We start from the raw sequence: 21,914 nt of genomic DNA, 5'->3' as shown, positions 1-21,914 counted from the left end.
CCTCTCATAAAAAGGCTTTTATTGAACGCCTCTCACAGTGCAGCGCGAAAAAACGCGGGGGGGAGGATTTGAACCAGCCCCCCGCTCTTTGGTCCCAGAAAAAAAAAAAAAAAACCAAAAAAAAAAAAAAAAAAAAAAGGGAAGAAGAAGAAGCGAGGAAGAGGAAAAGCGCAGGGGAAGGGGAGGCTCAGCTGTTGCCGCCATCCCCGGGCAGGACCCGCCACTGGAAGACGCTGGTGTCTTTCCCGCCCAGCGACACCAGGTGTCCGTCGTCGTGCGTGAAGCGCACGTTGGTCACGTGGCTGCCGTGCCCGCCGTACACGTGACTGGGCGCCTGGGGGGGGGGGGGGGGGGGAGGGGGAGAGACACGTGATGGGGTCACGTGGTCACTGCCCACCTGGAATTGGGGTGGTGGGATTCCCCCCCCCCACCACCACCTTTGGAGGTCAAATATTGGGGGGTGGGACCCCCCTGATCCCCCCAAATTGGGGTCTGGACACTCCTTGACCACCAAAATTTGGGCCTGGACACTCCTGATCCCCAAAATTTGGGGTCTGGACACCCCTGATCCCCAAAATTGGGGTGTAGGACCCCCCAAAATACCCAAATTTGGGGTGTGGGACCCCCCAAAGTACCCAAAATTTGGGTCTGGACCCCCCTTGACCACCCAAATTTGGGGTCTGGACACTCCTGATCCCCCAAAATTTGGGTCTGGGACTCCCCTGATCCCCTAAAACTGGGATCTGGACATCCCTGATCCCAAAAATTGGGGTGTGGGACCCCCCAAAATACCCAAAATTGGGGTGTGGGACCCCCCAAAGTACCCCTCAGGGCCCTCAGAGCCCCCCACCCACCTTGAGCCAGGCACAGGGCTATGGGAACAAGTGAACCTTACACAACCAGCACCCTCCTGAACCCCAAATTTGCAGTCTAGGACCCCCCAAATTAGGGTCTGGGACCCTCCCAGTGCCCCCCAGACCCCCCTCAGGACCCCCAGAGCCTCCCCAGGACCCCCCACCCACCTTGGGCCGGGCACAGGGGTACTGGAACAGGTGAACCTTGCAGAAATCATCAGCCACAGCCACCACCCTCTCGTGGTGCGAGCGGCACAGCGAGTTGATGTCGGTGCCGTCCGACCCGTCCGGCCACACCCCTGCAGGGTCAGGGGTCAGAGGTCAGACAGGGGGTCAGGAGGACCCCAAAATCCTCCCCTTGAAGCCCCCAGACCCACCAAAAACGTGGAAGCCCAGCACGCAGGTGTAGGAGGCCCATTCCCTGTCCCGGCTCTCGAAACGGTTCCGGAGCAATTTGCAGCCCCCGGCGACGTCCCCTGGACAGGGGAGAAACCCCCCCAGAAAAAAAAAAATAAATAACGATTTAGGGGGTGTTGGGGGGTGTGAGAGGTTCACCCCGGAATTTGGGGTTGGAGGGGCGGTGAAAGCCACCCAAAATTTGGGGTTGGGAAAGTGAGACCCCTCCCCACAAAATCCATGGGACGAGGGAGCAGTGAGACCCCAAAATTCAAAATTTGAGGAGTCCCAGTGGGGTGAGGGGGTTTTCCCCCAGCTCTGGGGGGGTCCTGGAAGGGTCAGGAAGGTCCTGGCAGGGTCAGGAGGGTCTGGGCAGGGTCAGGAAGGTCCTGGCAGGGCCAGGAGGGTCTGGGCAGGATCAGGAAGGTCCTAGAAGGATCAGGAGGCTCCCAGGAGGGTCTGGGCAGGATCAGGAGGGTCCTGGAAGGATCAGGAGGGTCCTGGCAGGGTCAGGAGGATCTGGGCAGGATCACGAGGGTCTGGGCAGGGTGAGAAGGGTCTGGGCAGGGTTAGGAAGGTCTGGGCAGGATCAGGAAGGTCCTGGAAGGATCAGGAGGGTCCTGGTAGGGTCAGGAAGGTCCTGGCAGGGTGAGGAGGGTCTGGGCAGGGTCAGGAGGGTCCCAGCAGGGTCAGAAGGGTCCCGGCAGGGTCAGGAGGGTCCCAGCAGGGTCAGAAAGGTCGTGGCAGGGTCAGGAGGGTCCTGGCAGGGCCAGGAGGGTTTGGGCAGGGTCAGGAGGGTCTGGGTAGAGTCAGGAGGGTCTGGGCAGGGTGAGGAAGGTCCTGTCAGGATCAGGAGGGTCCCATCATCCCCAGGAGAAGCCCCCCAAGCCCCCCAAGCCCCCCACCCCAAACTCACAGTAGAGAATCTCATAATCCCCCGAGTTGGACATGATGAACCGCCCGTCCTTGGACCAGTCCAGGTGGGTGATGAAACTCGAGTGACCCTGAGGGCAGCGGGGTCATTTGGGGTCTGGGACCCCCAGAACTCCCTCCCAGAGCCCCCCAAAGCCCCCCAGGACTCACCGTGCAGCGGCCGAAGCGGCTGAACTTGCGGCCGCCCTCGGTCACGCTGTAGATGTAAATGAAATTGTCGTGGGAGCCGATGGCCAGGAACGTCCCGTCTGGAATTTTGGGGGGGATAATGGGGTTGGGGGGACCAAAAAAGGGGAGTGTTATGTGTTGCGGGGCTGAAAAAGGGGGGTTTGGGGGGAGTTTGGGGGTCCCAGATATTCAGGGGGCCTGAAAAAGGGGGTTTTGGGAGGGAATTTGGGGGTCTCACATATTGGGGAGTCTGAAAAAGGGGGGTTTTGGGAGGGTTTGGGGGGGGTCTCACATATTGGGAGGCCCCAAAAAAGGGGGGGTTGGGGGGGGTTGGGGGTCTCACACATTGGGGAGACCCCCGGGGGGGCTTCTCATGATATGGGGACAGGGACAGGATTGGGGACAGGTCAGGGACAGCATTGGGGACAGTGCTGGACACAGGGAGGGGTTGGGGACAGTTTGGGCTCAGTTTGGAGATACTTTGGGGACACTTTGGGGACAGTTTGGGGACACTTTGGGGACAGTTTGGCGACAGTCTGGGGCCAGTTTGGGGACACTTTGGGGACAGTCTGGGGACACTTTGGGGACACTTTAGGCTCACCTGGTGAGAACCTGACCACCGAGAGCTGCTCGGTGCTGTCGGAGCCCCCGGCCAGGAGCTGCCGAGTGCCCGTGTCCAGCACCAGCCACCTGAGGGACAGGAATGGGACATGGGGGACATTGGGGACATGGGGACATGGGGACATGGGGATATTGGGGACATTGGGGACACTGGGGACATTGGGGACATTGGGGACATTGGGGACATTGGGGGACATGGGGACATGGGGGACATGGGGGACATGGGGACATGGGGACATGGGGGACATGGGGGACATGGGGGACATGGGGACATTGGGGACATGGGGGACATGGGGGACATGGGGACATGGGGACATGGGGGACATGGGGGACATGGGGACATGGGGACATGGGGGACATGGGGGACATGGGGGACATGGGGACATGGGGACATTGGGGACACTGGGGACATTGGAGACATTGGGGGCACTGGGGACATTGGGGACATTGGGGACATTGGGGACACTGGGGACATTGGGGACACTGGGGACATTGGGGACATTGGGGACATTGGGGGCACTGGGGACATTGGGGACATTGGGGACATTGGGGACACTGGGGACATTGGGGACACCAGGACAGGGACAGGGACAGGGGGACATTGGGACATGGGGACAGAGACATGGGGACAGGGACATTGGGGACATTGAGGACAGGGACATGAGGACAGGGACAGGGACAAGGACAGGGGGACATTGGGGACACCAGGACACAGACATTGGGGACAGGGACATGGGGACAGAGAAATGGGGACATTGAGTACGGGGACAAGGACAGAGACACAGGGACATGGGGACATTGGGGACATGGGGACAGGGACAGGTGGGACATGGGGACAGGGAAATGGGGACATGGACATAGGGACAGGGACATGGGGGACATGGGGGACATGGGGACATGGGGACATGGGGATATGGGGACATGGAGGGACATGGAGGGGGCACACGGGGACATGAGGATAGGGACAGGGACATTGGGGACATGGGGACACCAGGGCAGGGGGACATGGGGACCATGCGGACTGTCCCACTTCATGTCCCCATGTCCCCCCTGTGTCCCCATGTCCCCCAATGTCCCCATGTCCCCCCTGTGTCATCATGTCCCCCCATGTCCCCCCATGTCCCCCCGTGTCCCCCCATGTCCCCCCATGTCCCCCCCGTGTCCCCCTGTCTGTCACTCACCGCCCCGTCAGCAGCCCCACGGCCACCACGTGTCCCCCGGGGTGGAAGTCGGCGCAGAGCCCGGTGTCCTGGGGGGTGGGGAGGGGTCCTGAGGGGGGGACAAGGGACCCCGAGACCCCCAACCCACCCCCCAAACCGCTGCACCCCAAACCTGCGCCCCCAGCCCCAATTCGAGGGTGCCAAGCCCCAGGCTCCAGCCAGGGTCTCCTTTGTCCCCAAACTGGGCTCCTGACCTCCCAAAACACCCCCTGACCCCCCCAGGGGTGCCCCCCTCCCCAATTTTGGGGGTCCTGACCCACCTCCAGCCCCAGGCTCCATCCAGAGTGTGTTCCCACCCATCCCAGCCCTTCTGTACCCCCATTACAGCCCCAAACCCCCCCAAATCCCCCCAAATGGAGCTCCTGACCCCTCCCCAAACCCCCCCACCCCAATTTTGGGGGTCTTCACCCACCTCCAACTCCAGGCTCCAGGCCAGGGCGTGACCCTGGTCCCTCTCCAGCCCTTCTCTACTCCTAAACCCTCCCCAACCCCCCCCCAAACCCCCCAAAAACCCCCCAAATCGAGCTCTTGACCCCTCCCCAGACCCACCCCTCCCCAAATTGGGGGGTCCCATCCCACCTCCAGCCCCAGGCTCCAGGCCAGGGCATGACCCTGGTCCCTCCCCAGCCCTTCTCTACCCCATAGACCCCCCCAAACCCCCCCAAAACCCTCCTGGACCCCCCCAAAACCCCCCAAATGGAGCTTATGACGCCCCCCTCCCCAATTTTGGGGGTCCTGACCCACCTCGAGCCCCAGGCTCCAGGCCAGGGCGTGCTCCTGCCCGTCCCACAGGCAGAGCTGCCGGTCGTGGCCGCAGGTGAGGAATTGGCAGCAGTTGGGGTGAGTGGCCAGACCCCAAACCTCGTCCGTGTGTCCCTGGGGGGGCCGGGGGGGTCGGGGGGTCAGTGTCCCATGGGTGCAAAATTTGTAGGACACCCCATGGACTGAAATCCTTGAGTTTTCTCAAAATTTCCCCTATTTTTTCTCATTTTTCCCCTTAAAATTTCAATTTTTTAAATCAAATTTCCTCCCAATTTTTCCCCAAAATTTCCCCCATTTTTTTTTTCAAATTTCCCCCATTTTTTTCTCAAATTTCCCCCATTTTTTCTCAGATTTTCCCCAATTTTCCCCCAAAATTTCCCCCATTTTTTCTTAAAATTTCCCCCATTTTTTCTTAAATTTATTTCTATTTTCTCCTCTAAAATCCCTATTTTTTCCCCACGTTTCCCCCATTTTTTCCCCAAATTTTCCCCAATTCCCCCCCATTTTTTTTCAAATTTCCCCCCATTTTTCTCAACTTTCCCCCCATTTTTTCCACCATTTACCCCCAATTTTCCTCAAATTCCCCCATTTTCTCCTCTAAAATCCTTATTTTTTCCCTGAATTTCCCCCGTTTTCCCTCAAATTGCCCCCATTTTTTTCTCAATTTTCCCCAAATTTTTCCCCCATTTCCCCTAAATTTCCCCCCATTTTTTCTCGATTTTTTTCTCAAATTTCTCCCTATTTTTTCCTCTAAAATCCCCATATTTTTTTTCTAAATTTCCCCCAGTTTTTCCCCAATTTTTCCCCCAATTTTCCCCCAATTTTCCCCCCAAATTTCCCCCATTTTTCCCCCAAATTCCCCCCAATTTTCCCCCAATTTTTCCCCCATTTTCCCCCAAATCCCACCTGGACGATGGGGCTGAACCCCGAGCCCAGGGTCCCCCTCAGCAGCGCGTTCCGGGTGGTCCCGACCAGCAGCTCCTCCCCGGGACCCTCCGCGATCGTCCTGACGGCGCCGAAGCTCTCGGGGAGCTGGGGACCCCAAAAACACCATTAAACCCCCCCAAAACCCCATTAAAACCCAAAAACCCCACTAAAATAAAAAAAAACCCCATTGAAATCCCAAAAAAACCCATTGAAATCCCAAAAAACCCACTAAAATCCCAAAAAAACCCCATTGAAATCCCCCCAAAAAAACCCATTGAAATCCCAAAAAACCCACTAAAATCCCAAAAAACCCATTGAAATCCCAAAAAACCCACTAAAATCCCAAAAAACCCATTGAAATCCCAAAAAAACCCCATTGAAATCCCAAAAAAACCCCATTGAAATCCTAAAAAACCCATTGAAATCCTAAAAAACCCACTAAAATCCCAAAAAAACCCCATTGAAATCCCAAAAAAACCCATTGAAATCCCAAAAAACCCACTAAAATCCCAAAAAAACCCATTGAAATCCTAAAAAACCCATTGAAATCCCAAAAAACCCACTAAAATCCCAAAAAAACCCATTGAAATCCCCCCAAAAAACCCCATTGAAATCCCAAAAAACCCACTAAAATCCCAAAAAAACCCATTGAAATCCCCCAAAAAAACCCATTGAAATCCTAAAAAACCCCATTAAAACCCAAAAACCCATTGAAATCCTAAAAAACCCCATTAAAACCCAAAAACCCCCACTAAAATCCCAAAAAACCCCATTGAAAATCCCAAAAACCCCATTGAAATCCCAAAAAACCCCATTGAAATCCCAAAAAACCCCATTAAAACCCAAAACCCCCACTAAAATCCCAAAAAAACCCACTGAAATCCCAAAAAACCCCATTGAAACCCCCCAAAAAAACCATTGAAACCTAAATTTCTGGTCAGAATCCCACCCCAAAACTCTTGAGGAGCTGGGGGACCCCAAAAACCTCATCCAAAAACCTCATTAAAACCCCAAAAATCCCATTAAAACCCAAAAAAACCCTCATTGAAATTCAAAAAAAACCCCATTGAAATCCCATGTTTTTAGGGCACTAAGGGAGTTTTTTTTTTGTTGTTTTTTTTTTTGTTTTTTTTTTTGAGGTTTTGGGGCACTAAAAGATATTTTTGCCCACTCAAAGGATGTTTTTAGGGCACTACGGGAAATTTTTTTTGGGGGGTTTTGAGGCACTAAATGAGATTTTTGTCTACTCACGGCTGTTTTTAGGGCACTAAAGGAGATTTTTTTGGTGTGTTTTAGGCCATTATAAAATACTTTTCCCTATTCAAGGATGTTTTTAGGGCACTAAAGGGGATTATTTGGGGTTTTTTGGGGCTCACCTCGACCTCCTGCAGCAGCTCGAGCTGGGGGCTCCAGCTGAGCAGCCTCCGGTCCTTCCCTCCCCCGCTGAGGACGGTCCCGTCCCGGCGGCGACAGAGGGCGAAGACACTGCCCTCGTGGGCCCGGGTCTGCTGCCCGATCTGGTACATCTCTGCGGGGTGGAAATGCCCAAATAGACCCCAAATACACCCCAAAAACTGCCCCAAAACTGCCCCAAAAATAGCCCCAAAACTGCCCCAAATCCACCCCAAAAACTGCTCCAAAACTGCCCCAGAGAGAGAACACGCTGCCCTCGTGGGCCCGGGTCTGCTGCCCGATCTGGTACATCTCTGCGGGGTGGAAATGCCCAAATAGACCCCAAATCCACCCCAAAAACTGCCCCAAAACTGCCCCAAAAATAGCCCCAAAACTGCCCCAAATACACCCCAAAAACTGCTCCAAAACGGCCCCAAAACTGCCCCAAATCCACCCCAAAAACTGCCCCAAAACTGCCCCAAAATGGCCCCAAAACTGCCCAAATATACCCCAAAAACTGCTCCAAAACTGCCCCAAAATGGCCCCAAAACTGCCCAAATATACCCCAAAACTGCCCCAATCAGCCCCAAAACTGCCCCAAAACTGCCCCCAAACTGCCCAAATATACCCCAAAAACTGCCCCAAAACTGCCCCAAAACTGCCCCAAAACTGCCCCCAAACTGCCCAAATATACCCCAAAAATAGCCCCAAAACTGCCCCAAATCCACCCCAAAAACTGCCCCAAAACTGCCCCAGAGAGAGAACACACTGCCCTCGTGGGCCCGGGTCTGCTGCCCGATCTGGTACATCTCTGCGGGGATGGAATGACCCCAAAACTGCCCAAATATACCCCAAAAACTGCCCCAAAACTGCCCAAATATACCCCAAAAACTGCCCCAAATATACCCCAAAAACTGCCTGAAAACTGCCCCAATATACCACAAAAACAGCCCTGAAACTGCCTAAATATACCCCAAAATTGCCCCAAAACTGCCCCAAAAACAGGCCCAAAACTGCCCAAATATTTCCAAAAACAGCCTCAAAACTGCCCAAAATTCACCCCCAAAAATAGTCCCTAAACTGCCCAAAATATACCCCAAAAATAGCTCCAAAATTGCCCCAATATACCCCAAAAATAGCCCCAAAACTGCCCCAAATATACCCCAAAATTGCCCCAAATACATCCCAAAAACAGCCCCAAAACTGCCCAAAAATCACCCCAAAAATGAGCCCAAATGAGCCCAAATCCATCCCCAAAATGAGCCCAAAACCCGCCCCAAAACCAGCCCCAAACCAGTCCCAAAACAGCCCAAATCCAGCCCCAAAAACCAGCCCCAAATGACACCAAAACCAGCCCCAAATCCACCCCAAAATCACCCCAAAATCACCCCAAACCGACACTGAAACCCTCCCCTAAAACCCACCCCAAACCCCACCTTTCCCCCCTTTCCCGGAGTCCTGGTCCAGGTGAGGATGTTCCCCTCCACAAACCTCCTCTAAAACCACCCCAAATCCCCCAAATCCTACCCCAAAGCCCCCTAAATCCCCCCAAATCCCCCCAAACCCCACCCCAAAGCCCCCTAAATCCCCCCAAATCCCCCCAAACCCCACCCCAAAGCCCCCTAAATCCCCCCAAATCCCCCCAAACCCCACCTTTTCCCCCTTTTCCTGGGGCCGGGGTCCAGGTGAGGATGTTCCCCTCCAGAAACCCACCCCAAAATCACCCCAAACCATATAAATCCCATCCCAACCTCCTCTAAACCCCCCAAACCCCACCCCAAACCCCCTAAATCCCCTAAATCCCACCCCAAACCCCACCTTTTCCCCCCTTTCCCGGGGCCGGGGTCCAGGTGAGGATGTTCCCCTCCGAGTCCCCGGTCAGGACGGCGCCGGCGGCGTCGAAGATGAAGCACTGGATGAACTTGGGCTTCTTGTACTTCTATAAAAAAACAAATTAAAAATCAAAAATAAAAGGCGACGAAAACCTCAGGGATACCCTAAAACCCACCCAAAACCCACCCCAAAAATCCCCTAAAACCCAACCCAAAGACCCCCAAAACCCACCCCAAAGATCCCATAAAACTGACCCCATAACCCACCCCAAAGATCTCCCAAAACCCACCCCAAAATCCCCAAAATCCACCCCAAAGATTCCCCAAAGCCCACCCCAAAGATCTCCTAAAACTGACCCTTAAACCCACCCCAAAGATCCCCTATAACCCACTGAAAAATCCCCTATAACCCACCCCAAGGATTCCCTAAAACCCACCCTAAACCCACCCCTAAAACCGACCCCATAACCTACCCCAAAGATGCCCCAAAACCCACCCCAAAATCCCCAAAACCCACCCCAAAGACCCCCTAAAACCGACCCCATAACCCACCCCAAAGATGCCCTATAACTGACCCCAAAGATCCACTATACCCGACCCCACAGATCCCCCATGACCGACCCCAAAGATCCCCTAAAACCCACCCCAAAGATCCCCAAAATCCCACCCCAAAGATCCCCTAAAACTGACCCTTAAACCCACCCCAAAGATCCCCAAAACCCACCCCAAAAATCCCCTAAAACCCACCCCCAAAGACTCCCAAAATCCACCCCAAAGATCCCCCAAAACCCACCCAAAACCCACCCCAAAGCTCCCCTATAACCGACCTTATAACCGACCCCAAAGATCCGATAAAACTCACCCCAAAGACCCCCTAAAACCGACCCCTATAACCCATCCCAAAGATCCTCTATAACCCACCCCAATGATCCTCCAAGACCCACCCCAAAGATGCCCTAAAACCCACCCTAAACCCACCCCTAAAATCCCCTAAAACCCACCCCATAACCCACCCCAAAGATCTCCTAAAACCGACCCCTAAACCCACCCCAAAGATCCCCAAAACCCACCCCAAAGACCCCCTAAAACCCACCCTAAACCCACCCCAAAGATGCCCTATAACCCACCCCAGAGATCCCCTATACCCGACCCCACAGATCCCCTATAACCCACCCCACAGATTCCCCATAACCGACCCCAAAGATCCCCTAAAACTGACCCTTAAACCCACCCCAAAGACCCCCTAAAACCCACCCTAAACCCACCCCAAAATCCCCAAAACCCACCCCAAAGATCCCTTATAACCAACCCTATACCCGACCCCAAAGATCCCCCATAACTGACCCCAAAGATCCCCTATAACCCACCCTATAACCCACCCCAAAGACCCCCTAAAGCCGACCCCATAACCGACCCCAAAGATCCCCTATAACCCACCCCTAAACCCACCCCACAGATCCCCCATAACCCACCCCACAGATCCCCTATAACCCACCCCTAAACCCACCCCACAGATCCCCCATAACCCACCCCACAGATCCCCTATACCCGACCCCACAGATCCCCTATACCCCACCCCATAGATCCCCCATAACCGACCCCACAGATCCCCTATAACCCACCCCTAAACCCACCCCACAGATCCCCCATAACCCACCCCACAGATCCCCCATAACCCACCCCACAGATCCCCTATACCCCACCCCACAGATCCCCTAAACCCACCCCACAGATCCCCCATAACCGACCCCAAAGATCCCCTAAAACTGACCCTTAAACCCACCCCAAAGACCCCATAAAACCCACCCTAAACCCACCCCAAAATCCCCAAAACCCACCCCAAAGATCCCTTATAACCAACCCTATACCCGACCCCAAAGATCCCCCATAACTGACCCCAAAGATCCCCTATAACCCACCCCTAAACCCACCCCACAGATCCCCCAAAACCCACCCCAAAGATCCCCTAAACCCACCCCTAAACCCACCCCACAGATCCCCCTAACCGACCCCAAAGATCCCCTAAACCCACCCCACAGATCCCCCATAACCGACCCCACAGCTCCCCTATACCCCACCCCACAGATCCCCTATACCCGACCCCACAGATCCCCTAAACCCCACCCCACAGATCCCCTATACCCCACCCCACAGATCCCCCAAACCCACCCCAAAGATGCCCTGTTTCTTGGTGAGGGTGTTTCCGCTCCACGTCCAGAAATACAGGTGGGATTTCCCGCTGCTGATGATGCTGCCGCTGTCCCGGGGGTTGAACTCCACCGTCAGCACCGACTCGTTCGTGCTCTGGGCGAGATTTTGGGGTTTTTTTGGGATTTTGGGGTTTTTTTGGGATTTTGGGGTTTTTTTGGGGGTTTTAGATTTTTTTGGGGGGAGTTTTGGGTGGTTTGGGGCGTTTTTGGGGGGGATTTTTGGGAGCTTTTTTTTGGGGGGGTTGGGGTGTTTTTGGAGTTCTTTTGGGGGGTTTGGGGTTTTTTGAGGGAGGATTTGGGGTTATTTTGGGTTTTTTGGGAGGTTTGGGGTTTTTTTGGGGGGATTTGGGATGATGGGATGGGGTTTTGAGATTTTTTTTAGGTGTTTTTTTTTAGGTTTGGGGGGGCTTATAGGGGGGTTGGGTTTTTTTGGAGGCGTTTTGGGGTGTTTTTGGGAGCAGTTTTGGAGGGTTTGGGGTTTTTGGGGTGTTTTGAGGGGGTTTTTGGGTTTCCAGGGGCTGGTTTTAGGGTTTTAGGGTGGGTTTGGGGTGGGTTTGCAGTTTTTAAGGTGAGTTTGGGGTTTCTAGGGGCTGCTTTTGGGGCAGTTGTGGATTTTTAGGGTGGATTTTGGGGTGGGTTTGGGGATATTTGGTGTTTGGGGGGGCTGGTTTTGGGTTTTTCAAGCGGGTTTGAGGTTCCTGGGGGCCCATTTTGGGGCAGTTTTGGGTTTTTAGGGTGGGTTTGGGATGGTTGGAGTTTTTAGGGTGGGTTTGGGGTTTAATGGGGCTGGGTCTGGGGCAGTTCGGAGTTTTTTTGGGTGGATTTGGGCTTTCTGGGGGCTGTTTTTGGGGCAGTTTCGGGGTTTTTTGGGTGGGTTTGGGATGGTTCGGAGTTTTTGGGGTGGATTTGGGGTTTTTAGGGTGGGTTTTGGGGTTTTTAGGGTGGGTTTGGGGTGGGTTTGGGGGGTCCCACCTTGACCTCGGCCTGTTTGGTGCCGCGGGCACAATCCCACACCGACATCATGTGCTCGTTGGAGTCGTCCACCACGCACAGGAACGCCCCCTGGTCCTGGGGACCCCAAAAAAAACCCCAAATCCCCCCCTGAGCAGCCCCTGGAGGCTTCAGGGACATGGGGACCCCCAAAAAAACCCCAAATCCCCCCCTGAGCAGCCCCTGGAGGCTCCAGGGACATGGGGACCCCCCAAAAAAACCCCAAATCCCCCATCCAGGGTTTTCTGAAGGAGGTTTTGGGGGTTTTTTGGGGAGGTCTCAGGGGGTTTGGGGGGTCTCAGAGGTTTTTTGGGGGGTTTTTTATGGGGTTTTGGGGTCCTGGGGGGTTTTTTGAAGGGTTTTGGGGTTGGGGTTTGGGGTTTTCAGAGGGGGTTTGGGGTCCCAGGAGTTTTTGGGGTGGTTTTAGGGTGTTTTTGGGGTATTTTGGGGCAGGTTTTGGGATCCCAGGTTTTGTTTTGGGGGGTATTTTTTGGGGTATTTGGAGCTGTGTGTTTCTGAGGTGTTTTTTTGGGGTGTTTTTGGGGTATTTTGGGGATATTTTGGGGCAGCATGTGTCTCAGGGGTGTTTGGGGGGTATTTTTGGGGTATTTTGAGGTGGCTTTGGGGTGTTTTGAGATGTTTTAGGGGAGATTTTTGGCGGAGTTTGGGCAGTGTGAATATCTGGGATGTTTTTTGGGGTATTTTGAGATATTTTGAGGTGGTTTTGAAGTATTTTGAGGCGTTTTGTGGGGTATTTGGAGGCGGTTTGGGGGTATTTCAGGGTATTTGGGGGCATTTTTGGGGTATTTTGAGGTGTTTTGGGGATATTTTGAGGTGTTTTTGGGGTGTTCCGGGCCGTTTCGGGGCCGTTTGGGGCACTCACAGCCGTGGAGAAGGCCAGCGAGCCCACGCCGCGCTCGAAGGAGCCGAGGCCGATCTGCTGCAGCATCTGGAGCGTGGCCGAGTCCCAGATGTGCACCACGGGCTGCAGGGGCTGCGGGGTTTTGGGGAGATTTTGGGGGGATTTTTGGGAATTCTGGGTAATTTTTGGGAATTTTGGGGGGATTGGGGGATTTTTGGGGGATTTTTGGGGGATTTGGGGAATTTTGGGGAGATTTTTGGGGGTTTGGGGCCCGTCCCATTTGGGGCTTGTCCTTATTGGGGTCACCGAGGGGTCCCAGGGGGTCCTGTCCTTGTCCCCATTTGGGGTCCCTGGGGGTCCCACCCTATCCCTGTCCCCAGAGTGTCCCCAAGGCGTCCCCAGGGTGTCCCAAGGTGTTCCCAGAGTGTCCCAGGGTATCCCAGACTGTCCCCAAAGTGTCCCAGGGTATCCCAGACTGTCCCCAAGGTGTCCCCAAGGTATCCCAGGGGTGTCCCCAGGGCTGTCCCCGCCCTCAGAGTGTCCCCAGGGTATCCCAGGCTGTCCCCAAAGTGTCCCCAAGGTGTCCCCAGAGTCCCCAAGGTGTCCCCAGACTATCCCTAAGATGTCCCCAGGGGTGTCTCTGTCCCCAGGGTGTCCCAAAAGTGTCCCCAAGGTGTCCCCAGGGTGTCCCAGGGGTGTCCCCAGAGTATCCCAGGGGTGTCCCAAGGTGTCTCTGTCCCCAAGGGTGTCCCCAGGGTGTCCCAGGGTGTCCCCAGAGTCCCCAAGGTGTCCCCAGACAATCCCTAAGATGCCCCCAGGGGTGTCCCTGTCCCCAAAGTGTCCCAAGGTGTCCCCAGAGTCCCCAAGGTGTCCCCAGACTATCCCTAAGATGTCCCCAGGGGTGTCTCTGTCCCCAGGGTGTCCCAAAAGTGTCCCCAAGGTGTCCCCAGGCTGTCCCCAGGCTGTCCCCAGAGTATCCCAGGGTGCCCCAAGGTATCCCAGGCTGTCCCAGGGGTGTCCCCAAGGTGTCCCAGGTGTGTCCTCACCTTCCCGTCCTTGTCCACTCCGGCCGCCTGTCCCGTGGCCACGCGGAGCCGGTCGGGGTGAACGGCCAGACTGGGGGGGAAATGGGGGTCCTGATTTGGGGGTGCAGGGCCAGACTAGGGGGTAATTTTGGGGTAATTTTGGGGTTATTTTGGGTAATTTTAGGGTCTCTCACCATCACACAGTTGCTGTGGCGCAGGTTGGGATGGGTTAAGGGATACAGGGGTTGTACAGGGAGGTATAGGGGGCATTTCTAACAGGATTTTTTGGGGGATTTGGGGGATTTTGGGGTTTTTAGGGGTGTTTTGGGGGTCTCTCACCATCGCACACAGTCGCTGTGGCGCAGGTTGGGATTGGTTGAGGGGTACGGGGTTTTACAGGGGTGTACAAGGGCATTTCTAACAGGATTTTTTTGAGGATTTTTGGGATTTTGGGGTAATTTGGGGGGTTTTAGGGGATATTTAGGGTTCCTCACCATCTGACGCAGTCGCTGTGGCGCAGGCAGTGGCCGGTTTAGGGGTACGGGGTTGTACAGGGTGGTCCAAGGGCAATGCAGGGTTGTAGAGGGGTGTTTCTAACAGGATTTTCTTGGGGATTTGGGGAATTTTGGGGTAATTTTTGGGTAATTTTGGGGTCTCTCACCATCTGACACAGTCGCTGTGGCGCAGGCAGTGGCTGGCTCAGGTTATTTGGGATGTACAAGAGGCACAGAGGGACACAGGGGTGGTACGGGGCAGTACAAGGCTGTTTCCAATGGGGTTTTTGGGGAGATTTTGGGGTTATTTGGGATTTTTAGGGTGTCTCTCACCATCGCACGCAGTCGCTGTGGCGCAGGTTGGGATTGGTTTAGGGGTACGGGGTTGTACAGGGGCATTTCCAATGGGTTTTTTTTTGGGATTTTGGGGTAACTTTGGGGTTTTTAGGGGTGTTTTGGGGTCTCTCACCATCGCACGCAGTCGCTGTGGCGCAGGTAGTGGCGCTGGCGCCGCCCCGGCAGCTGCAGCAGCACCACCACGCAGGCGATGAAGTAAACGAGCTCCCCCGAGGCCAGGACGTGCAGGTTGGAGCGCGAGTCACGGCCCCGGTACCCGTAACTGGGAGAGTCAAGGCCAAACTGGGAGCGCTGGGAGGGCTGGGGTCAGACTGGGAGGGCTGGGGGTTCAAACTGGGAGTGCTGGGAGGGCTGGGGTCAGACTGGGAACATTGGGAGCCAAACTGGGAGGGCTGGGGATCAAACTGGGGGAACTGGGAGGGCTGGGGGGCCAAACTGGGAGACAAACTGGGAACATTGGGAGCCAAACTGGGAGGGCTGGGAGGGCTGGGGGTCAAACTGGGAGTGCTGGGAGGGCTGGGGGTCAGACTGGGAGGGCTGGGGGCCAAACTGGGAGTGCTGGGAGGGCTGGGGGCCAAACTGGGAGGGCTGGGAGGGCTGGGGTCAGACTGGGAGGGCTGGGGGCTAAACTGGGGGAACTGGGAGCACTGAGAGCCAAACTGGGAGCCCTGCTGGGAGTGCTGGGAGCCAAACTGGGAGGGCTGGGGGCCAAACTGGGAGAGCTGAGAGGGCTGGGGTCAGACTGGGAGGGCTGGGAGGGCTGGGGGCCAAACTGGGAACATTGGGAGCCAAACTGGGAGTGCTGGGAGGGCTGGGGTCAGACTGGGAGGGCTGGGGTCAGACTGGGAGTGCTGGGAGGGCTGGGGGTCAGACTGGGAACATTGGGAGCCAAACTGGGAGTGCTGGGAGGGCTGCGGGTCAAACTGGGAGAGCTGGGGGTCACATTGGGAGAGCTGGGGGTCAAACTGGGAGTGATGGGAGCCAAACTGGGAACACTGGGAGGGCTGTGGGTCAGATAGGGAGTGTTGGGGGTCAAACTGGGAGTCCTGAGGGTCAAACTGGGGGCACTGGGAGAGCTGGGAGGGCTGGGGGTCAGACTGGAAGAGCTGGGAGCCAAACGGCACTGGGAGAGCTGGGGGTCAAACTGGGGGAACTGGGAGCACTGAGAGCCAAACTGGGAGCCACGCTGGGAGTGCTGGGAGCCAAACTGGGAGGGCTGGGGGCCAAACTGGGAGCCACGCTGGGAGTGCTGGGAGCCAAACTGGGAGCACTGGGAGGGCTGGCAGTTATACTGGGGAAACTGGGAGCCAAACTGGGAGAGCTGTGGGCCAAACTGGGATCACTGGGAGCCAAACTGGGAGAAGTGGGAATTTCAGACCCTTCCCCAGGATTTTTTTGGGATCCCTCAGGGGATTTTGGGGCACTTTTAGGGGGATTTTTTGTGGGATTTTGGGGAATTTTTGGGGTACTTTTGGGGTGTTTTGGGATGTATTTTTTGTGCGTTTTGGGGAATTTTTGGAGTACTTTTGGGGGGAATTTTTGAGGTACTTTTGGGGAATTTTGGGGGTACTTTTGGGGGATTTTTTGGGGCATTTTTGGAGGTACTTTAGGGAGGATTTTTTGATATTTATCAGGATACACCCAGTCGAGCTGGAGGCGCTCCGGGGGCAGCTCGGCGCGCAGGGGGCCCAGCCCCGACGGGACGTACATGGTGATGGGGCGGCCCCGCAGGAACATCTTCACCGACACCCCCTCTGTGGGGGGCCCGGGGGGTCACCCCAAAACCCCCCAGAACCCCCCGGCCCGGCCCGGCCCGTATTATGTTTTATTAATAGAGTTTAGATAAGTTTTATTAATAGTTTAGAAAAAAAAGGGTGTGAAAAATGGAGTTCCTGGTGAATTTTAAGAAATAGGTTAAGTAATAATAATAATAATAATAATAATAATATTGTGCTGTATTATGTTTTATTAATAGAGTTTAATATAAAAAAGGGGGGAGAAAAGGGGGGATGGGGAAAAATGGGGGAAAAATGGAAAAAAAGGGGCAAAAATGGGGGGGAATGGGAAGAAAAGAGGGAAAAAGGGGGAAATGGAGGAAATTGGAGAAAAAAGGGGAGAAAAGGGGGGAGGAAATGGGGAAAAATGGGGAAATAATGGGAAAAAAGGGGGGAAATGAGGGAAAATGGGGGAATGGAAAAAAGGGGGAAATGGGGGGGGAAATGGGGGGGGAAATGGGGGAAAAAGGGCAGAAATGGGGGGAAAAAAGAGGGAAAAGGAGGAAAAATGGGGGAAAAGGGGAAAAATGGGGCAAAGGGAGAAAAATGGGGAAAAAGCAAGAAAATTGGAGAAAAGGGGTGGAAAATGGGGGGGAAAAATGGAGGAAAAAAGGGGAGGAAAAAGGGGGTGATGGCCCCAAAATGAGCGCCCTGAGCCTTCAAAGTGAAGGCTCAGAGTGCACAAAATAATCAGTTGAAACCCCAAAATAAATCCCCAAAATTAACCCACTGAACCTCCAAAATGAACCCCCCAAAATAATCCACTGAAGCCCCAAAATGACCCCATTGAACCCCCAAAATAAACCCGCTGATGTCCCAAAATAAAACCACTGAACCCCAAAATAAACCCCTAAAATGAACCCATTGAACCCCCAAAATAAACTCACTTAAACCCCCAAATAAATCCCCAAAATGACCCCACTGAACCCCCCAAATTAAATCCACTGAACCCCTAAAATGAACCCACTGAACCCCAAATTTATCCCCCAAATTTCATCCTCTCCCACCCCCTGAACCCCCCAAAATTCTCCCCGTCCCTCACCTGGGCTCAGGGTCGGCTCCTTCGGGCGGCTGCAGGACAAGAGTCACAGATTTGGGGGGATTTTTGGGGTTTTGGGAGGAATTTTTGGGGGTTTGGGGGGGATTTTTGGGGTACGGGGGAGATTTGGGGGTTCGGGGGGGATTTTTGGGGTTTTGGGAGGAATTTTGGGGGGTTTGGGGGGGATTTTTGGGTTTGGGAGAGGATTTGGGGGGTTCTGAGGGGGATTTTTGGGGTCTTGGGAGGGATTTTTGGGGTTCTGGGAGGAATTTTGGGGGGTTTGGGGGGGATTTTTGGGGTACAGGGGAGATTTGGGGTTCTGGGGAGGATTTTTGGGTTTGGGAGAGGATTTTTGGGGTTCTGAGGGGGATTTTTGGGTTCCAGGGGGATTTTTGGGGGTTCTGAGGGGGATTTTTGGGGTTTTGGGAGGGATTTTTGGGGTTCTGAGGGGGATTTTTGGGGGTTCTGGGGGGATTTTTGGGGTACGGGGGAGATTTGGGGCTCTGGGGAGGATTTTTTGGGTTCTGGGGGGGATTTTTGGGGTTTTGGGAGGGATTTTGGGGGGTTTGGGAGGAATTTTTGGGGTCTTGGAAGGGATTTTTGGGGTTCTGAGGGGGATTTTTGGGGTTCTGGAGAGGAATTTTTGGGTTCCAGGGGGATTTTTGGGGGTTCAAAAGGGTTGGAGGTAAAGGGGGGCTCTGGGAATTTGGGGGACCTGTGGGGATTTGGGGTTCGGGGGAGTATTTGGGGGATATTTTGGGGTCCAGGGGGATATTTGGGGGATATTTTGGGAGATATTTAGAGGATATTTTGGGGACATTTAAGGGGATATTAGGGGGATATTTGGAGAATATTTTGTGGCTATTTGGGGGATATTTTGGGAGATATTTGGGGGATATTTTGGGAGATATTTGGGGGATATTTGGAGGATATTTTGTGGCTATTCAGGGGATATTTTAGGAACATTTAGGGGATATTTTGGGGACATTTAGGGGATATTTAGGGGATATTTTTGAAGATATTTGGAGGATATTTTGGGTATATTTAGGGGATACTTTGGGGGATATTTGGAGAATATTTTGGGGACATTTAGGGAATATTTGGGGTGTTTTTTGGGGCTCCCACCTCTCGGGGCTCCCCTGCAGGAGGTTCGCTGACGAAGCCGCTTTGCGGCTCAGGCGCTGCCGGGGGCTGGGGGGGCCCGAGGAGGAGCTGTGGCGGCGCAGCCTGGGGGGGTTTTGGGGTTCAGGGGGGTCCGGGAGGGGTTTGGGGGGGATTGGGGGGTCCAGGAGGGGTTTGGGGGGGGGTTTGGGGGGAGATTGGGGGTTCAGGCAAGTCCAGGAGGGGTTTGGGGCAGTTTGGGGGTTCAGTTGGGGGGGGTTGGGGGTGTTTGGGGGAAATTTTGGGGTCAATGGGGGAGATTTGGGGTCCAGGGAGGTCCAGGAGGGGGTTTGGGGGAGTTGAGGGTTTGGTTAGGGGGGATTTGGGGGGGGGCACGGGGGGTTTGGGGGGAGATTTGGGGTCCAGGGGGGTCCAGGAGGGGTTTGGGGGTCCAGGAGGGGTTTGGGGGAGTTTGGGGGTTCAGTTAGGAGGGTTTTGGGGGGAGATTTGGGATCCAGGAGGGTTTTGGGAGGGGTTTGGGGAGGGGGTACGGGGGGTTTGGGGGGAGATTTGGGGTCCAGGGGGGTGCAGGAGGAGTTTGGGGGTCCAGGAGGGATTTAGGGCAATTTGGGGGTTCAGTTAGGGGGAGTTGGGGGGCGTTGGGGGTGGATGAGGAAATTTGGGGGTCACATTTGGAGATGGGGGAAGAGTTTGGGGGGATTTGGGGGGGGCGAACAGGGACAGAAAGGTGGGGGATGGGGGGGACACTGTCAGTGAAGGGGCGACCCCCCCCCCCCGACCTCCCCCAGCCCCCCCAAATCCCACCCGGGGACCCCCAAACCCTCCCACCCCCCACAGCCCCAATTTCCCTCGGGGGGGGGGGGGTCCTGGGGAGAGTCTGGGTGACAAGGGGGTGACCTTGGGAGGGGTCCTGGGGGGTTTTGGGGGGTCCTGGGGGGGTCCCGGGGGGGTTTGAGAGCGTCCCAGAGGGTTTTGGGGGTCCTAGGGAGTTTTTGGGGGGTCCTAGGGGGAGTTCTGGGGTGGTTTGGGGGGGTCAGGGAGTCTGGTGGGGAGTCCCAAGGGGCTTTGGGGGGGTCCTGGAGGTTTTGGGGGGGTGCTGGGGGATTCTGAGGGGTTCCTGTGGGGGTCCTGGAGGGTTTTGGGGGGATTAGGGGGTCCTGGGGTGGTCCCAGTGAGTTTTGGGGGGGTCTTGGGGGGGTTTGGGGGGTCCTGAAGGGGGTCCCGGGGATTTTGGGGGGGTCCTGGGGGGCTCCCAGGGGTTTTTGGGGGTCCATAGAGTATTTTTGGGGGTCTCTCCCATCCATCCCACTTCCCCCCACTCCCCAATTTTGGGGGTCTCCCCCCCCCAATTCCTCACAGCTCTTTGCGGGGTCCCCGCGGGGCCGGGCTGGGGGGCGCCGGGGGGGGCTCGGGGCTGGGGGGCTCCGGGGATCCCGGCACGGGGGGACACGGGGGGGACCCCGGCGGGGGCGGCTCCGGGGGGGTCCCGCCGCTCCCGGGGGGCTCCTGGGGGGGGCTCGGGGGGGGCTCCTCCGTCTGTGTCCCCACCGTGACGCTCCGGGGGGGCTCCGGGGGGGCTCCGAGGGGGGCTGGGGGGGGGGAGAGGGGGGTCAGCACCCCAAAAAAATGCCCCAAACCCCCTCCCCAAGAGCCCGGGCTGGGGGGGCAGGGGAGGAATGGGGACCCCAAAAAGGGGAGGGGGAGACCCCAGATGGAGACCCCAACCCACATTTGAGAGACCTCCGACCACATTTGAGGGGTCCCAGCCCCATTTGAGGGGTCCCAGTTCCATTTGGGGGTCCCAGCCCCATTTGGGAGGGTCTCAATCCCATTTTGGGGGTCCCAGCTCCATGTGGGAGGGTCCCAGCCCTATTTCGGTGTCCCCCAGCCCCATTTCAGTGTCCCCCAGCCAAATTCGGGAGTCCCCCCGCCCCATTTGGCGCCCCCAGCCCCATTTAGGAGCCCCCCAGCCCCCCTGGGGGGGTGGTCCCCGCACTCATCGAGCCCCTCGGGGGGGTCTCAACCCCCAACCTGTGTAGGGTCTCCCCAAAACTTTATTTGGGGGGGTTCTAGCCCCATTTTGGTGTCCCCCAGCCCCACTTCCGTGTCCCCCAGCCCCATTTGAAGGTCCCCCAGCCCCATTTCGGTGCCCCCCAGCCCCCCTGGGGAGGGGTCCCCGCTCTCACCGAGCCCCCCGGGGGGGTCGCAGCCCCCCAGCCTCCTCAGGGTCTCCCCCAGGGCCGCCTTGACCAGCGCCAGCTCCTGCTCCACCCTCCGCAGCCGCAGCTCCAGCGGCCCCGGGGGGGGCTCGGCCTCACCGGGGGGGGGTCCCGCCTCACCTGGGGGGGGTCCCAAAGTCACCTCATTGTGGGGAGGGGTCTCAAAGTCACCTCATTGCGGGGGGGGGGGGGGGGGGTCCCAAAGTCACTTCATGGGGGGGGAGGGGAAACCCGGATATTATTTGGGGGGGGGGACCCCCGTGTTATCCCCCTCCCCATCCCCATCCCCCCCCAAAATTTAGAGACCCCTCCCCAGGTGTCACTCACGACCCCCCCTGTGTCCCCCCCCCGCTTTTGGGACACTCAACGCGCCCCCCCCTCAACACTGAGACCCCGCCCCCTTGTGTGTCCCCCCCTCCCAAAGTTTTTGGGACCCCCCCAGTGTGTAACTCCCCCTCCCAAAATTAACTCAGGACCCCCCCCAGGGTAATTTAGGGACCCCCCCCTGCGCCCCCCCCCCCCCCCCCCCCCCGTGTCCCCACGTGTCCCATTCCGGGTTCTGTCCCCACCCGGGGGGGGGGTCCCGGGAGGGAATCCCGGGGGGGGTCCCGGGGTTGGGGGATCCCCGGGGGTCTCCCCCTCCCCTCGGGGGTCTCACCGCGTTCCGGGGGGGGCTCCATGGCCGGGCCCGCGGCCGCTCCGACACCGCCCCAGGA

At 56.3% G+C, this 21,914-nt stretch overlaps 1 protein-coding gene across 1 annotated transcript; it reads right to left on the bottom strand.

Moving 5' to 3' along the window:
• Positions 1 to 12: 12 nt before the first annotated feature.
• Positions 13 to 21,878, bottom strand: EML3 (EMAP like 3; the record flags this gene model as incomplete). The annotated part of the gene is made up of 19 exons (XM_083881333.1): positions 13 to 334; positions 1,023 to 1,153; positions 1,232 to 1,330; positions 2,167 to 2,254; positions 2,334 to 2,431; positions 2,953 to 3,041; positions 4,154 to 4,221; positions 4,937 to 5,068; positions 5,861 to 5,986; positions 7,258 to 7,409; positions 9,092 to 9,212; positions 11,275 to 11,409; positions 12,288 to 12,383; positions 13,189 to 13,299; positions 14,214 to 14,283; positions 15,156 to 15,305; positions 16,683 to 16,797; positions 21,166 to 21,318; positions 21,857 to 21,878. 19 exons carry the CDS (start codon positions 21,876 to 21,878, stop codon positions 188 to 190), a joined length of 2,103 nt encoding a protein of 700 aa, XP_083737459.1. The 3' UTR covers positions 13 to 187.
• Between the last annotated feature and the right edge of the window lie 36 nt (positions 21,879 to 21,914).

Source organism: Zosterops lateralis (assembly GCF_965231275.1).
Source record: "Zosterops lateralis genome assembly, chromosome: 33".
Taxonomy (NCBI): domain Eukaryota; kingdom Metazoa; phylum Chordata; class Aves; order Passeriformes; family Zosteropidae; genus Zosterops; species Zosterops lateralis.
The sequence above is the reverse complement of the archived record's forward strand: the minus strand, read 5'-3'. Positions and strand labels throughout refer to the sequence as shown.